We start from the raw sequence: 18,494 nt of genomic DNA on the forward strand, positions 1-18,494 counted from the left end.
ACATGCACGGGGGTGCATTCCTTGGCAGGCACCAAGGAATGCCAGTGTCTATGCCCATGGCCCAAGAGCAGCTCTGCACTATTCCTCCTGCACACACTGCTCACACCTCCCAAGCCTGCTCATGGGGCAAGCGGTAAATAACTCCGGAGAGATGTGCCTTTGCAACACATTTATTTACTAGCTACTTCAACGGGGACAAAGTCCTCAAGGGAACTCTCTGAAGTGATAGCTCTGCTGCTGGACACATGGACCCCTTCACTCCGCTCGACCTCTCCTCTCACCTCCAGACTGCTGGTGGGGGGCAGCCCCTGGCTGGGTGCTGGCAAACAGAATTTTGTGGGCTTCTCAGTTGGTGTCAGCATATGGGTGAGCTCTACACTAACCAAACTCCAGCTTGGTTTCCTGAGCAGAGTTAGAGAATGCGGGGGGTGGGGGGCAGAACAAAACAGCGCAGGATGCACTTGGCTTTGCCAGCAGCAAGGGTGTCTTGCAGCATGGCCTCTGCCCTCTGCTCCAAACACTGTCCTACCAGCAGAACCATTGGCTGGCAAATTTGGGATGGCAATGGCTTTTTTTGCTATTGCTGGCACAGGAGATGAGGCAAAATAACAGTTCCTCCGCCAGTCACAAGGCTTTCCACCTATCCATCCCCCCAAAACTGGGGCACAGGGAGTAAAATAAGAATGAATCCTGCACCCAGATGCATAGCTACAACTAAAAACCCTCAAAACCCAAGAAAAAATCCATGCAGGCCAGACAAATCCTGCTTTTACAGAGCAGGAGGTTGGGAACCACCCACATGTTTGTTGTTGTAGACAAGAAATTCCGATATCTTAGGAGAAAACCACCTGCCAGATATGCTAACCTCACTCTGTCTCACCCCAGCTGCCCCTTGCTGCCAACAAAAGAGGTGGTCCTGTCCTTTCTGCCTGGGGAAGGGAGATCCAGGCTGGGCCTTGTATTGAGGGTGGTGAAGGCAGGGAGCAGGCAGCCCTCTGACCTACTTCTGTACCTCCACTGGCCATCCTGGCACAGGGAAACAGAAACAGCACATTCTTATGCCTCCCTGAAGAGCTGCTGTCCATCAACCAGCTGCACAAGGGTTGCTACGTGGCACACCCCGTGGGGACCACCACCAGCCCCCCGCTGGGATGAGCAGGTTCAACACCACTCTGCGTTTCCCTAATGATCCACTGCTGTCTCCCACTGCAGATGCAGCTGGTCGAGCCACCCCAGACCCATGTGTCCCACTGCCATTCCTGATGCATCAGCAACACCTTGCCTGTGCCTGATTGCACTGGGGTGCAGGGATGACCCCCAGGAAGACCACAGGGCTCCTCACCGTGCAAAGGTCACTTGTGTTTACACTTGCTGACAGTCTCTGCTTACATAGCACCTTGCTATGTAAGAGATGTACAGGCAAACAGCCGCCTCTCACACCACCGATATGCACTGGTCCCCACCGATGAAAACCAGGGTGGGGAAAGGGGGGCAGGTCCCAGGGATGCTGATAGCTCCCAAGTCTGTGGGGAAACAGCACTCTTCTCTGAAAAACAGAGGGGAAGAAGAAAGCTTCCATGGCCTCCTGATGGCTGTACACTGCCAGTGCAAGGTTGGGAGTACAGAGGGTGGATCTGGCCATAGAGGAACACGTACCTGCACCCTTTCCCCCTTCCTCACACACCTCTGTCCTCAGCTTCCCTGAGGATGGAGAGAGGCAGTGTGATGTGTCTCAGATGATCCCATTCGTGGGAAGGATCCCTGGGGGATTTCAAAGGTGGCTGTGAGGTCAGGACAATTTCTACTTGGCTCTGACCCACTCCAGATGTCCCCGTGCAGCAGTGGGGGCTGCAAGTGTGAGGGGTGGTGCAGAGCCCCTCCTCAGCCCCCACTTCCACAACTTGCAGTCCTGCTGAGGAGATAGCAGAAGTCTGGAGAGTTCATTTAGCAACTGAAGTCATTAAGGAATCACACTTAGTTGTCTCTAAGCCCTAACGAAGCCAATTCCCAACATTAATGATTGTTCTTCCTTACACTGTCAGCCACTAAATATAGCTGCCCATCCACTCAGCACACAGCACTGATGTTATCTGCTCTGTTTTTACTGGCTCTGCTACTCGCTGGAAGTTTTCTCTTACATCAGTGGAAAAGTTCTCTGCTCAGAGAGATAGAAAAAAATAATCCATCTTCTTAACTGAATACTTTGCCTTCCACCACACACGCACACACACTCACTTGCCCTTCCTCATTTATTCAGTAGGGCTCTCATCTTAATAAAGAAATGCCTTCTGCTGTTGCTGTCAAATTTGTGGGTGCTGTGTTTATGTACACCTTTGGACATTGGTCAGCATAAACCTGATTTAAACCCTACAGGGTGGAATATTTCATGTGAGTGTACTGCTGTGCTCACATCTCCCACCTAGCCAGGTACAGCCCCCTCCTCTTCCCAACTGGGAAGATGCTACAGAGATCAGTTTTAGAGCTGTGCAGCAGAAATCAAAATGCAAAAGAAGCAAGAGCGAAAGTAATCTGGGGAAAAACCTTTCCAGAGAGCTTCCTAGACATCTGCCTGCCTTGCGCTACCACTGCTGTGTCACAGCTCGTATTCCTCTCCAAAATCACTGACATAACTGCTGTGGACAAGCAACACAGCTGGACTTTTCATAATAGCACAGATGAAAGTGAGTATTACACTCATTTAATCTGAATGCCACAAAACGGTGTCAGCCTCAACCCTTTAATTGCTACCTGCCATTTCTCCAGGAAGCTATCTCTGTCTCAATTTCAGGATACCCAGTGTGGGAGAATACACCGGTCCCAGAGGCAAATTCTCCCTGCAGTTTGTCTCCACACTATTTGGAGTGTGTATCTTATTTTTAGCCTGGTATTTATCTAACTCCTTGCTTCCAGCCCCTTGTTACACCTATCCTTTAAGGGTGAGATGCATCAGCTCTCAAATGCAGCACAGTTTAAGCACACTTGACTGGTCTTGTAAGATCCTGACCCAATAACTGAAAGATATTCCACCCACGCAATTCTCTCCTTAGTATCTGCCTTGTGATCCTGGAGCTTGAAGGTGCATATTTTCAGCTTTGCTCCCAAGCCAGGAAAGGAGGGATTTATTTTTAATGGCATCTGACTTTATCAGTTCATCATGTAATTGCAGGAGTAGGGGCTACAGAACATCTCAATACTTCTTGCACAGCCTTTCCTCTCCAGCTCCCCTTTTCGTCTCCAGCCAGGGACTTCTTCCCCTCCTCTTGCCCTCTCCTTCTGTTGGGCATTTCTGTCTTTCCTTCATTTTAATTACTATCTTTCTGTCTCCAGTCTTCATCTTTGCTTCTTCATCTTTTCTCTCTGCATTTTGCTCTTTCCCTAGTTACTCCACCCTTCTGTCCTATCTATTCCCACCCATCAGCCAGGGAAACCTTTTCAACCTTTTGCTGCAATTGCTCCCCTGCTGTGAGCAGTGCTAAGGTGTTCTCCAGGGAGCTAGCGATTGGCAGGAACTCACTGGCATGACCTGGTGAGCTTCTGTGTGAAGGAGCCGTGTGCTTGCAACAGCACCTGCCTGTGGTGCTCAGAGACATCACTGTGTTGGGCACAGCAAATACTGTCCCTAGCCTGCCAGCACACCCTGGGGAATAGGATGAGGAAATGAAGGTATGCAGGCAGGAGGTCACATGGTGAAGAAGAAAAGAAACAATACAAGTTAGCAGGACATTGTGATAGACTCAATGTGAGGACCCAGAGGGAGCTGGAGGTTCGAACTGAAGATGACATGCATGTTACAAGCCCTAAAAGACAAGGACAGAGTCAGCAAAATAGATACCAGACCAGGCCCAGAAGAACATAGAGTGATGGTGTAAGTAAGGAAGGGTTGTGAGGCTTTAACTGTCAGCTAGGAATATTGCAGCAGGTTTTCAAAAACACCACAAGCCTGAGTGGCAGATAAATAAGCAGCCTACGAACAAGCAAACTCAAATTCCTAGCTGTAACAGTATGGGTATGGAAGTAAAATACGGCGTTAAGCCCTGTGTGTGTGCCTCCTGTTGGCAACACTCTGCAGCCTGCCTCACATCCCAGGGAAGGAGTCACACGTGTGACTTCAGTCTTCAAGTCAACTTTTCCCTTACCACCACAGCTCCCAGCACACGTACCTACCACAGACAACTTTGCTCCACACAGAAGCGCAGCTGCTTCTGGGGTAGAGCCCAACCATATCTTAGAGCCCACCAGCAGAGCAGGGGATGGGAAGAGTAAGGACATCATATCTGAGTGAAACTAAAGGGCATGTTGGCTGAACTGGTAAAACAACTTTCAAAGTTAAGGGGAGTCCCAAGTTTGCTATTCATTGCAACACAACCCCCAGATGCATTCCTGAAGAGGCAGGCAGGAAAACAAAATCGAAAATTGAAACACGGGAAAAAAACTCCAAAAGATTAAATCCATCTTCCCTGCAAAAACAGATGTTTTTTTCCCACCCTGGAGCAATACAAACAGCACCTTCACTGACTGCTCAAAGAGGAAGGCAGTTTTTCTGAGCTCCTCACCTTTTCACTGACTCTGTAGGTTTGATCAGAGAAATACCGGTTTCTGTCTCCAGGCTAGTATTAAGCTATTAAATGCACCATTTCACCTTGTTTTCCTTTTATTGACTGCCACCTTCAGAGCTCCTCATGGTAGTTTGTTCTCCCACTTCTACTTCCCAACTATCTTCCCCTTCCAAGCAGACCCTTTGCCAGCAGCTCAAACACCACAACTGCCAGAGCATCCACAGAGAACAACCTTCCCGCACACTAACATAAGTCATTGTCACCTCATTTCAGTTTCAACTGGCTACTGTTTTTTTTAATTTAAGTCAGTTGGTAACTATGCTTTACTCCTCAGCCTTCTCATTTTGGGCTCTGCTGCTTTTCAGGAGGCCGGGTGCCTGTGACAGCAGGTTTCCTAATGCTATTCAGCCCCAAAAGAGTGAGACTTGCCTATTTGCCTGCTCCTTGTCACCTAGCAGGCATCAGAGGAAGCTTTAGCATACGCTTGCCATTTCACTGCTCAGAACATTTGCTGTTTGGACAAGCACACAGAAAACTTTCCTTCAACATAAAAGCCCATGCCAGCAGAAAAGAAACCACTGATAGAAGTGCAGTTTTACCTGGGAAGTAGAAGTTCTCACCTGGGAAAGCTGTGATGGGTTCTGCAAAGGGAAAAAAAAAAGGTAGTATTAGAGAGGGGAACATTACACACATGGCTATAGTTCATGCCTCTGTCGATCTGCAGTGGCCAAGTGGAGCAGGTGTGTAGCTATGCCTCACAGAAACCACTTGCTAGGAACAGCACAGGGTGCTAGCTAAACTCAACTGAAGAGGGAGAAACCCTGCCTTAACTAAATACCAACCAGATGCAATAAGCTTCAACTCAGACACTGACTTCAGAGAAAAACACATTTGAGATTTAGGGTCATTTGGATTCAGCTGAACAGCCTGAGTCATCTAAAGACAAAGCCCCACATGGCCCAGTGATGAAACCCTGAAACCCCCTAAAGTTTCCAAGAGCAGTTTTGGTTTCTGGCTCAACTCTGGCATCATTATTCACACGGGAACTGCATTACTTCTGGGCATTGATGCCACGCTCCTCTTCATGTTACAGTGCCAAGAAACAAAGACGAGTGATTTTTTTTCTCCTTTCAAGATACTTTGAAGAAGTAATCTATTACAAATTACTGGATCTGAAAAGCAATAATCAGTACTTATTACTGATTACTTTCTTGCAGAAGTAATAGACTTCTGATTATTTTTAGATTACTTCTGCATTACGCCTGTGAGTCACAGAAGCAGGCTCTGGCTCTAGTGAGTGCTATGAAATCATCACTCAAGTTCAAAATGTGTATGACACATTTGTCAAAGGAAAAAATTATTGTGACTTATTAGCATTCTTTCATGCTAAAAATGAATCAGATTACTTCCCAGGATTAAATTTGAAAAAACGGCAGCCTGTTCTGGAGTCAGCTATTCTTATGGCCCTGACAGAGAGAAAGCAGCACTGTATCTCTAACTTTTCATTATTATTTTGGTGACATCAGAAATGACCCATGAGTTATGTTAAAGTTGGTAGTCCTTTGCTAGAAATGGTCTGGAACAAACTATCCTTCTCAGTTTTAAGATTCCCATTCAATCTTCGAGAACAGGAAAAATAATTTTGCATAGCAGTTTGGCGTTATTTTTAGAGCTGGCAATGCTTGAAATGCTATATTTTATTAATGCTTTTGTTTTGAAATATTAAGCTTTAAGTTCATGAGGCCTAAGACACAGTAACACTGGAGCTAGGTGAATTGCTGAGTTCAGAAGTTAGATAGGAAATACTGCTAGTGTTAATCATCAGTCTTGCTCCTCTTTAATGCCATAAAAGGCAAGGGATTAAAATGCCACTGTCAGAGCCTTAAATACAGGGAATTTGACGTATGGAGTATTAGCTCCTTTGGTAGATGGGAGACCAGCTGAGTTCAAAGCATCAAAGATAGCACTCAAGAGCATCTCTGGGGCAGTACCGGTCTTCTGTTCTATTATTAACGCTGGTTCCTGCACCATCTTCACCATCATCTGCCTATACAGGGCAGCAAGCAACGTGACCAACCCTTCCCAGACACAAATTGTCTTGTGCCTCCCTGATGAGATACACCCCTCAGAAGAGAGTGTGTGTCCTGCCTTGGTTAGGAAGCACTGGGACTGGTGAGTGCATAGGATTGGTATTCCTTGGCTGGGGAGAGGAGAGCAGCTGAATGGGGCCTTTCAAAGCCCAAAAGGGAGAAAAGGCTCTGCTCCACCTGACTTTTTTCACAGACTTCAAGATGGGTCAGACACTTTGCGGGTGTTTAACTGTGAAACATGCCTGCCCTGGCTCATGCAGAACAGCAGGGCCCCACTACTGGGGGCAGGTCTCAGCACAGATCCCACTAATTGCATACTGCTGGTCCCCTCCTCAACTGGGATGGATCTTAATCCACATCTAAGCTAGATGGTGACCAGAGCCATCAGAGCGCATACATGAATGTGCTAGCTAGAGGAACAGAGCAGGGCAACAGCTCTGCCACCAAACTGCTAAAACACACTTTTTTCTCTTTTTATTGAAAAAAAAAAAAAGTCCTCTCTGTCTTTCATATTGAATGAATCCACCTGGCTTGTGGCCTGCTTTGGGGGAACGGTGAATTCTAGGACAAAAATGTCTTTTGTTATTCCGTTAACATCACTGTAAAACCCCTCTGGTATTTTATTTCTTATTAAAGACTCTTTTTGAACTCATTGGCCCCTCTAAGCATGTAAGACTGACTGACAGCTGGTTTCTTTTGTCCAGCACTTTCTTTTTAAATTTGGTGTATGTCCTTATCACATAGAATAGCCCTTGGTAACCCTCAGCTGCTTGTTCAGCTTTGCGCAGCAGAGACGTGTTTCCTGCCTCTCACACCAATGCAGAGCTCCCACCCCCCAGAAACAAAGTTCCCCTCATTTCTTTCACGGGCAATTAAAGTCCCAGCTGAGATCCAGAAAATCCCAGTAACTCAAACTGGGAAGTTGACCTGCTGGCAGCCTACAAGTGAAGGTGCTCCAGCCCCAGCTGCTCCCACCACTACCCCTGACCCCACGGCTGGACACAGCACATACCCATGCAGTTCTCCAGTGGGATGTCAGTGCCTAGACGAATGTCATCGAGGGCGAGCTCTCCTGAGTGGCCGTTGCGTATAAATCCCTCAAACACAATCTAAGAGAAATCAGGACAGAAATGTCAATGCTAAGCTGAGAGGCAGAGAGCAGCTGCTGCTCCCAAGGGAAAGGGCAGGAGAGCTGCTCATGGCTTTCCCTACACATCCACTGATGACCTGAAACTAGTCCTGCTTCCTTGCCCTGTCTCTGCCACTCTTTCCCCAAATAAGGGACAGGTTTGGCAGAAAGATCATTACTTGGCCTGGCAGCACTTGGCTTGCAATTTGTTCAATCAAATGCTTCTTGCATGGAATAAAGATTCAGTAAATCAATGTTCAGCATTGATGGTCACACCTCAGCCCTTGCACAAATGATGCAAGTGGCATAAGACTGACTTAGAGCAGCAGCAGATTTGGCCCTCAGTATTAACTGGGCTATGATCAGAAAAAGGAAAAGAAGGACATAGAAAGCACAGCTACATTAACTGTATAGTGCTGTTCCCATCAGCATTACATAAGAAGTATTGAAATGTTAGAGGAGAAGGGTCAATTTATTCCTACTTAATCACAGGCAAAATATATTTACAAAAATAAATAGAGTCGTTAGCTCTGAGAACTGCTGAGTGGAGAGACTTGCATTATTTACATAATGATGCTGTTATTTAGCTAATGCTGGTATATTCACATTTAATGCACAAAGTAGCCAGCTAGTGCCCATCATTCTTATCTGTAGGCATACTGTGTTTACTGGTATTTTATTAGAAAGCCAAACACACACTTGCAAACTAGTCGTGCAGCTCCAGTACAAAGCTTTTGCTTTCTATCTCCCTGACTACTCTTTTCAAGGGTCCAAATAATTTCCTAGGGCAATGTGTTTCATAGATCTCTTCTCCAGAAGGTGCCCCTTTGCCCTGGGGTGGCTGCACAGCCCATTCCTATGCCTGCCTGCAAGCAGCCCTTCCTGAAGGGCTAAGTGTTTGTGCACAGCATGGAGTGTCAGAACTGCTGGTCCCAAGCACCAGCCATCGTCCCACATAGGAGGCAGCAGTTCAGAGGGGCCAGTGGTCTGAGAGCAGCAGCTCCCCTGGTCAGGGTTGAGGTAGGAGCCAGCCAGAGCAAGGCTGCATGCTGGGGTGGTCGTCAAAGCTCTGCCTCAGGCCTGCAAGTTGAGTGTTTCCTTCTGCTTTGGAGGGTGCCAGACGCTGTGCTGACACTCATTAACAAGTGACAACAGCAGCCTTAGCTCCCTGGCAAAGAGTGGGCTGCCTGGAAGGGCTAACCACGCCAAAGGCACTCCTAGCAGCAGCCTCTCTGCAGGGTGCTGGCACAGCCATGACACAGAGGGCTCAGGCAGCTGCAGCGAGCAGCTCTTCCACTGATCTCCTGACAGTGGGATTGGGCTGTGGTCCCACAGCACTACATCCAGACCTCTGATCTGGTCTAAGGTATCCAAGAAGAGGATTCACAAATGAACCCACATTCCTCCTTCCTTCTCCCATGCCAGAGATTGCAGACGAGTCTGAAGAACTGCTGTTTGCTGACTGCCCTTGAGAGCTAGCTGGGCCTGCTCCCAATTTCCCACTTCTGGCAACAGAGTTTGAGTTGCTTCCTGAGACTCCCCACCTGCCTCTGGTCAGACTGTGAGGAACATAAGCTGGTGGGGGAAAGGCACCAAACAAAATGGGAGAAAAAAAAAGAAGGGCAAATATTTGCAAAGTGGGAGATTTGAGGACTATAAAAGGCAACAGGCTGAACAAAGACCCAAGTCTGTGCAGAAGACAGGCACTCTCTGAATAACAAACAGTGTCGTTTAGTTACTATAGTAACTCAAGAAACATAGTGAAAACAGCCACATTCCCTTATGATGAATGGGCTCTGGCTCTGAAACACTGAAATAAAGATGCTGGAGATGCCTGCCTGGCCCAGCACACCTTCCCTGGGCATCTTACCCTGTACTCCATGTCGTAGCTCGGCAAAATGATGCGGCCTTCCCTCCACTCCTGCCCCTGGTCCTCCATGATGACCCACAGCGCCTTGTGCTCCTGTCTGGCTTCCCGCCAGACCCGCAGCATCACCCCATTGCTGCCCCATGCCTGGTACTGGAAGACCATGCAGACAGCACTCCGGGGCAGATAGATGGTGGGACTGATGAGCCGGGCTCGCTGGCCTTCTCTCCTCCCGTTGCTCTGCAGCTGCAGGTAATTCTTCCCATCTGTTCAAAGAGGAAAACACCATTAAATTATTTTCTGCGTCCACTTGCAACAAGTGTCTTGCCTTCTGTCAGGTGGCTTTGGCAGTGCTGGCTGGGCTCCTACAGCCACGCTCTCAGACTGGTGAGGCTCTCACAGTAGCATCCTCCATGTATGCAGCAAGCTGAGCAGGCTGTTGTGGTGCAAGCACACTTCCCTCACCAGCCACCACGGTCTGGTAGGAGACCAACAGCAAAACCAGAAAGCAGTACGCCAAAGATCAATACAATCAGAAGTTAAAGAGCAGTCATTGTCAGAAAAAATGATGTCCCAATAATGACATTCGCAGGGCCTGTGTTTATGCTGCTGGGAGCTTGCTCGGTGAACAAGCCTGAGATGTGTTTTTCTAACCTCAGTGCTGAAAATTCATCTCCAGGTGGGGATCTCAAGCTGTGCTCATCCTGCTTCTTTTCATCCCCAGTGGTAAATACTCCACAATCAGGGTCTAGCTGACAATTTTGTTTCAAGGATACGCACAACAAAATGAAAGCCTGGCTCTCATTTTTTCTGTAATGCAGCAAAACAGCCCCTAAAGCACAGCACAGGGGAAGAACGTGGTCCCAGTGAATGAACAGGTGACTACCAGGTAGCTGCAAACTTGAAGGTAGCTGAAATACAGACAGCAGGGGATCCACTTGCTTTAACACTACATTTTAAATTGCGTCACGCTTTTTGTCAATCCTCAGGGAGGAGATTTGTTATGTTTGATATCCCAGGAGAAGTTCAAGGCTGAGACTGGCATTGGAGATACTTGATCTGAATACCAATAGCAGCAAAAGCCCACTAGATACAAAACCCTGGGCATGGCTGATTTGGTCTGGAATCAGTGGCTTCCAGCCCCTTCTGATGAGAAGCCTCCTCAAGGAGTTCCCCATTTTCAGCTTGGATGCTTGAAGTCCCATAGTACAGACTGAAAGCCAAGTGTGTAGCTGATGTGATTCTTACCTGCCCTCTCCCAGACAGGGACAGAGCCCCTTGGGTTGCTTCAAGTGCAGTGCCTGACCTACGAAGTGATACAGACAGGCCAATGACAGATACTGCTGTATTTTTTGTTTCATGCTACAGAAGGATGAACATGCTTGCTCTTACTACACAATGGGCAAGTGTCACTGGTGCTTCACACCAGCACATGCAAGTCCTCTTGCAGCCCAGCGAGATTACCTCTGCCCCAGGACCACACCTAAGGGTCTGTTGCTTCCTTTCCTCATGTCTTAGCCTGCTGTGCTTAATGGGCAAAGCTCTGAGCAGCAGCTTGTCTCCTGCTTGCCTTACTCCCTCTGTGGCTTCAATGCCCGTGGCATTGGCAGAAGAGCAGCTTCTGCACTGAGAATGTTTGCAAAGTGCAAACAAAACACTTCCCAAACTTTAACCAGAGACCTGAACTTAGAGCCTGGTTCCCAAGCACCAAAAGACAGGTCCCATCCAGAAAACAGCATCTGATCTCATTGCCACTTAGCAATTCAGTAACATCCCAGCCCAAGGGAGATGTATCAGTGGTTTCACAGCCACTGGCCCTGTCGTAAGTTTGTCACTGCCAGAGAGCTGGGCTGAAACTAACCACCGTGAGCTACACAGCTTTCTAAAAATAAATTTAGGACAAGACAGTAGAAAGATTTGCCATCACTCCACTGGGATGTACGATCAAAATATTTCAAAAGCGTATCCACTCCGTATGAAATTTCACTGATTTTGCTGTATGAAGGACAAATCTGTCCCTGGCCAGCCACATAAAGAAAGAGCATCATTTTCCAGCTATATTTTCCAGCACCTATGAAATGTACTTGGGCCTCTTGGTACTTTATACCAGCAAACAGTAGCAGAAAAAAAGATGAAAGCATGTTTGCCCACTCCTGCTTGAGTGAATCACTTGAAAAAGTACCATGCCGTTCTCTAATGGAGGAGTGTTCTTGTGATTTACCTCAGAGTGCTAGTGGTGGAGGAGGAGATGTGGGAGATAAACAAGTAGGGGAAGAAAAAAAAGAAAAAGAACAAGCTGTACTCCATGCCTAAGGAGCGATAAGGCATAATAAGTCATCGAGGTCTCCTGAATTAAAAATCCTCTTTTTGTAATTCACTACAAGCCTCTTCAAGGAAAAAAACAACAACAAGAAAAAAGCAGCTACAACAAACAAGGTGGAAGAGCAAATCAGACTGCAATCATACAATTATCTCACAGCTGAAATGGTCTCAAAGGCAAATCCTCACAAAAACACCAGTCAGGCTCAAGAATGATCAAATACAGATCCTCAAAGTTCAAGACTAATCTTTGGTACTGGTATCTAGGCATTCTGATTGAGTGCAGGGATGCAAGCCACCCTTGAATCCATCCAAAGCTCACAGCTGACCACAGGGGACCATGTTAATTGTGCAGCTGGACACGCTCCACGATCCACACCCCTCTCTGGGAGCCAGTGGTCCCAGCGCTGCTGCCTCCGCTGCTTCAGCAAAAAAGCCTGTGTGCCTCTGACTCACATTCCTCCTGCTAGAGATGACACTGACCTCTAATTTGTTCCCATTCCTATCAGATTGTGAAATCAAAGAAACCCCTGAACCACAGCCAAAACCAATGCCCCCCGTAACCACGGCTTTCAGAGCTGTGGGAGCCCTCCCAAACCCTGCCCATCACTTCCTAGGGCCCACAAAGCTTTCCAGGACCTGCTGGCAATCCCAAGGGCTGCGGAGAGGCTCAGCTTTGGGTTATGAACCCAGCACTCCCCGGCAAGTGGCAGTGGATTTGGGTACCATGCACTTCTCCTCCTAGTAAGAGGAGCTGCTGGAACGGAGAGCAGAGTGCAAGAAGACACGATTTTCTGTGTCGTTTGAAGATGAAATGGCTGGATCATTCTAATGGCTAGCTGGACCTTCTGAAAAGCCCAATGAATTTGCTGAGAGTGACTGAATAAGTGCACTGTGGAGCTAATTGTTGCCACAGCATGTGGGAGCCTGGTGGTTCCAGTAGTTGCTCTGTTTGATACAGTAAATGGAAGCCTTTGGCACAGAAAGCACCTGAAAGGCTGATTTCCCCAGCTAAAACACTTGAAGGGAGCCTTGCAACGATGAGCCGATCAATTCTTCCAGGATCAGAAATGCATTTTAATCTCCTTCCCAGAACTTTGCTTTGCAGCCTCTATTCCAGCTAACACAGCAGCTACATCCCCTACCGAACTGGCACTAGTAGTTCAAAGCACCAGCTCAAAGAAGGCAGGACAAACCTGCTCAGGCATTTTAACCTACTGCTGTTTTTGCAACTGATGCTACAGCATAAATCTCACGGAAGATTTATGGAATCATTTGGATGTAGGGGAGCCAGAGAGGCGTGAACACGCAACAATCCCCAGCCAGACGATGGCAGAGTTGCTTGTATGTGCATGGCAGTGAGCCCCAGACAACTGCCAGGCCTTGCAAACAAACCATCTGGCCAACGCGGTTTCCTCTTGGCACACCCGTCCCCTCCTGCTAGTGAGCCATCTGAGAGGACATTAGGGGCAGCAGGGGATGAAACCTCGTGGTTTGGGTCAGGCTGCATTCACAAGCCACTGCAGCCGCTCCCTCCGCAAGGTCAGCCTGCCTGTGCTTGGGTTCTGCACATCTCACCACCTCTTCCAAGAAAAGCACCTTCCCACATCAGTCTCAGCAGCACATCTGGAGGCAAAACATGTTGGGCAGGATATACACAAGTAATTACTGAGATTTCAGATTCCCTCTGCATTTCTCCCTTGCTGGGTATTGTTGACTTACAGCTGCTGCTCCTATGGAGATCGCACACTGAATCACCTTCACTAACGTCCCTCCAAAGGTCACCGCACTCTTCTTTGTTACAGAGCTTGTTTCACAGTGTGTTTTAGTGGCAGCACCACAGCCCAACGGGCAGACACCGCTCGTCTGCCAAATCTCATAGGTGACACCTCTGCTCTGGGACCTGATTGCTGCCTGCACAGCCTCAAATGTGACTCCTGACCGTGTTGTGTCATGGCTGGGGAGACATCGCAGAGGGGACAGATCCTGCCATCCTTCTGGGGTGAGTGAGCTGGAGGCTGCACCAGCCCTTGCCTTTCCCAGGAGAAGGATCAGCTCAGATCCTCTCACGATTGCAGGGCACTCTTGTAGCAGGGGGATGGCAGCTGTATGAATATGCAGATTGAAATTGGATAGTTGTTATATTTTTAAATTTTTTTTGCAAATCATGCAAATTCACCTCAAAAGGCTGCTGCCATAATTTCAATGACAGGCCTCTCGTCAGTGACAGACTTTCATTTACGAAGGGAAATCAATTCTCCGTAAAACTAATATTTATATTATCTAGATCACTACATCTGCTGGAAAATCCCCTCAATTTTGATTATGTGTTAATTAGCCTGCCAAGTCCTTGCCATTTCAGTCTCTAAATCAGTCTGTGAAAGACATAAAACCCCACACCTGCCCAGAACCAAGCTCTCCGCCTGCTCTCCAGAGCCTTTCTAATGGATGGGCAATTGCATCCTCTCTTAATTAAGCCTCACATCCTCAACAGCAGAGTGCAATTGTGAGTCCCACTGCCTCCCCCTGGGAATGCAGGGAGGGCACAGTGTCCCTGACAAACCAAATGCCAATTAGAGCCTGACATTTATGCTAAGTGAGCTGCTTGTCACTGCGCCGTGCCCACTGCCAGCCTGGCAGGCACATCGCAAGCCCCCACATGAAAGGGTGTGTGCAGACCCTCCCACGTCCCGAGTTTGTGCGTGCACAATTAAAGGCATTAACCTTGCCGAGCTGGCAATTCCGCTGTACACGCTGTGCACGGCAGCTTGCTTGCACATGCACACGCTTTCTCAAATCAGGCTCTGTGACTCACAGGCTGCTCAGTCACTGCTGCGAACTGATGGAGTGATGCACGTGCTAAGATTTGAGAGACAATGTCTTGCTTTCTAGAGAGCAGCCCAGCCTAGTTGTATAGGCAGTGTGTGCCTCCAGTGTTTGGGTCCAAAAAGTGACTAAGGACTCAGACAGGTGAGTAGCGAAGAAATGGGTGAAGCCAGAGGAATGGTTTCTTCTCCTCTGCTTCCAGTCCAGCCTAAATGAGTGGGAGCTTTGCTGGCAGTGCAGGGACAGACTGTGGCTATGCCCCTTCTCTCATGGAAGACAGTATAGGCACAAGGACAACTACTGGCCAGCCCTAGCACGTGGCCAGTGCACTCACACAGCCCAGCCAATGCTCAGCAAATCTGTGACCTGGGTGCTGGGGCAACCCAACTCCACCATGCTGCAGTCAGCCAAAGCATGAATGACTTTTTAAGGTTTGCTGTCCTCACTGTGCAAATTAGGGTTAAGAGAGCCATGTACAGCTTTGCTGAGAGGCAGTCTACACAACACACCGGGGGGAGCAGGGAAAAACAAAGCTGAGTATGTGGTCTCCTTTCAACAGAGTCCAGCTGCTCGCTCATTGCACAGAAGTGCTTAACTTTCACACCACCCCACATGCAAAACTTTTTCCTACTTCAAAGGGGACAGGATTGACCCTAGAGGTCAAAATATGTCCCCAAGGCACAAGTCCTAAGAGTAAGTCTCATGAGAGTAAGTGCAGATCCAGTTCAGTCCAGCCCTGCTCCATTAACACCATGAAAACTTTTCTGCTGGTTTGGACAGAGTAGGATCAAGGCCTTCAGGAAGAAGTTCTCATGGATTGCAGGAAAAATATGAAACTTTCCCTTTTAAAGATCCCATGGGAAAAACACAGGAATGGTTAAGGGTCACCACCAGCTTAAAAACAGCTCAACATTTGTTTTCCTTAAAAAATAAGCTCTTATGAAACTTCAGAGCACTACAAACATTCCTCTGCTGGAAAAGCTTTGAAACAAATAAACATTTCCCTGTAGCGCCTGCAACCCGAATGAGCAGCATTTCTCAAAGCCAGTGAGGCCACAGCCCACAACAGAAGCCTTTGCAGCCCAGACCAAGAGCTATGTGGTCAGCAGAGCTGGAAGGTTAAAATTGCTTCTTCTTCTGTGTGCGTGTACAGCTGCCAACATCTGAGCAACACAGGGTTCACAATGCTGCCAAGGCTCTGAGCCTAACAACATGCTCACCCAAATGAGAAGTAGCACACGGTAGAGATGCAGACCCCACAGTGCCCTTCTAGTACCACGAAGTATTTACTTAATAACTGCAAGAAAAGGGAAAGGGAAAAAGAATGGGCAAGCCACACTGATACCACACCTACTGCTAAGGATACGATCCAGGATTATTCAGTCTTCAGGATCAAGACCCCAGTGAAATTTGAAGACGGTGAAGTGTTGAGGTGCCCAACTAACTAACCCAGATTTATTTTCAGGTCTTAAGACCTCTGTCTTGACACCAATGGCACATTGCCATTGCGTGCAGCAGGACAGGGGATGAACCTCATTGAAACCTGAACTTATTTCTCCTTGAAACTTGCTAGGTGCAGCTAAGGGGAATCTTTCTAAAGATGGGAAGCATCTGAAAATCCATAGAGGGAAAAGTTCTGACAATCTCTCACAGGGGCATGGAAAAGGCAGCAACAGTATTTTTTAGGCTTGCAAAGGGCAGGGTAACAGCTGGAATCATGCTGGGTTTCTGCTGAGTTGGGCACTTTGGGGCCACATTCACCAACAGGGTCCCCAGATATGTAACGGGAGCCTGCAGGAGAGGACGTGGAGCTAATCCATGGTGTGAAGAGCCCAAGGAACACGGGGCTAAAAAAAGAAATGCAGAGCTGCCTGAAAGAGTATCATGGAAATAAAAATAGTGGAATGAGAGCAGTGGGTGTCTTGTCAGTCTTGAGAAGAAGTTCTCCGCGCCAAAGATGAGGAGGAATTGCATGCAGCGCATAAAACGAAATCGGGAGATATCTGAGGAATTCAGGCCTGTCTCTCAGCAGACTTTTCTAATCAAGCGCCTCACAGAGGATATTTCACCATGGCCATTTCTTCCCCTCCTCTCATGCAGACTGAGCCAGGCCTCCTCCTTTCATTATTACTTTTTTCCCTTTTACTTTTAATCTTTGTTTTGCCATTTTCAGAAGAAATAGAAACACATCTCACAGGGCTCTTAAAGGTACAGAGTATGTCCTTGCTACCGTGGAGCAGCCACGGCCTCTAGCCAGGGCCAGTACCTTTAAATCAGCGTAAATTGGGCTCCAGCAGCTTTGAGTTCCCCTTAGCTTTTGCCCTGCCCCTAAACCAAGCACAGCTGCTCTCCTTCACACAACTGCTCACCCTGGGGTGGGGAATTCACAAGAAAAGACCACCCCGAACAAGGGCTTTTCATTCCTTGCTCCCTGGAGTCTCAGGATGAATTTTCTAAGTAGAAAGAAAGTGCTGGAGGGAGCATGAAGGAAAGGCCAGGAAGAATGGAGGAGTGTGAACCGAACAATGCTTCAATTCTGTCCCCGCCAAGGGGCTGGCATTGCCTCTTTTTCATGTTTCTTGAGTTGCTTTTAAGAACTGTGTGGGGAGGAAAAAAGCAAATAGTTGTTTTCCTTTGTGTCACGCCTTCTTAATTTCTAAGAGCAGGACCAAAGTGAGCTGCAGCAGCAATGTCTGTGCATGCCAACCCCTCCACAGCCCTGTGCTCCGTGGGCAAGGCAGCGGCACGGCGGCCAGGAGGGCACATCCCCGCCTGACCCAGCCAGAAGCCTGATGTTGTCAACACCAGCAATCATTCCTCATCCTGAGCCCACTGTCTGCTGCTGACTTCTTCCACTGACATGGGCACGTCACTTCAGCCCCCTTGAGCTGCCACCTCCTATCCTTCTTCTGCCTGCACAGCCCACAACTTGCTGGCCGGGGCCTGAGCGCTTGCCTGCTCCCCATCGGTGCCTTAGTGCCTGGTTCAGCACAGCACTCTAAGGGAGAGCTCTCCACATTGGCACAAAACCAGATCACTGAACTCAGCAGGAAAACATCCTCTCAGCCAAAATGACGAGGTTTTGCAATTCATAACTAACTAAGAAAGAGAAGAAAGGGTAGAAGAAGGGTAAAAAACAGAACTGCATGCTGAGCTGTCTGAGGCAGCACCAGCAATTGCTCTCCCAGGCAATGCACACACACACAAACACACACACGTGCACACATACAACAGTCTTCTAAGAAACTATGGCCAACTAATTGCTGGGAGACTCGAGGGAGAGGAAATGAAATGAAAAATTGAGTTTGAGTTATAAAAATAAGTAATTTTTATCCTACTTGCAGGAGGCTTATATTAATTAAACATTGTTACAGCGAATGTGATGGGGAGGGTTATTAAGGCTGGAGCTGGCACTAAGTGTTCTCTCCTGTTGCCTGAGGCTCCACTGAGCTCCAGATATTAATCTTCTAGAGCACTCAAATGCTGAAGAGATAAACACTTGAAATATGAAAATGTTTTTCTCCATGGCAGACACCGTGACCCTATGTCACGCCAAAGAATTTGTCAGATGTCCATATAGGCTGCACTTACAACATTACTGTGTCTCTCAGAAAAATGCCAAGCACCTCAGGAGCTGAAGAGAGAAATGATGTGTGCATTTGTGTGGGGGTGATTTGTGTGTGAAGATATAGCAGATTCTCCTCTCC

General features: G+C 47.9%; 1 protein-coding gene across 6 annotated transcripts in view; it reads right to left on the bottom strand.

The window, feature by feature from the left end:
* Positions 1 to 18,494, bottom strand: part of NRP2 (neuropilin 2) — an 88,993-nt gene that overhangs the window by 15,713 nt on the left and 54,786 nt on the right. For 3 of the 6 annotated variants that reach the window (XM_069860953.1, XM_069860948.1, XM_069860951.1), the window contains exons 13-15: positions 9,646 to 9,908; positions 7,659 to 7,755; positions 5,156 to 5,197 (exon numbers count right to left, since the gene is read on the bottom strand). In XM_069860953.1, the coding sequence (XP_069717054.1) occupies positions 5,156 to 5,197; positions 7,659 to 7,755; positions 9,646 to 9,908 (402 nt within the window). The remainder of the gene's footprint in view (positions 1 to 5,155; positions 5,198 to 7,658; positions 7,756 to 9,645; positions 9,909 to 18,494) is intronic. The other 3 variants (XM_069860950.1, XM_069860947.1, XM_069860952.1) reach the window with 1 other exon arrangement.

Source organism: Phaenicophaeus curvirostris, chromosome 7 (assembly GCF_032191515.1).
Source record: "Phaenicophaeus curvirostris isolate KB17595 chromosome 7, BPBGC_Pcur_1.0, whole genome shotgun sequence".
Lineage (NCBI taxonomy): Eukaryota > Metazoa > Chordata > Aves > Cuculiformes > Cuculidae > Phaenicophaeus > Phaenicophaeus curvirostris.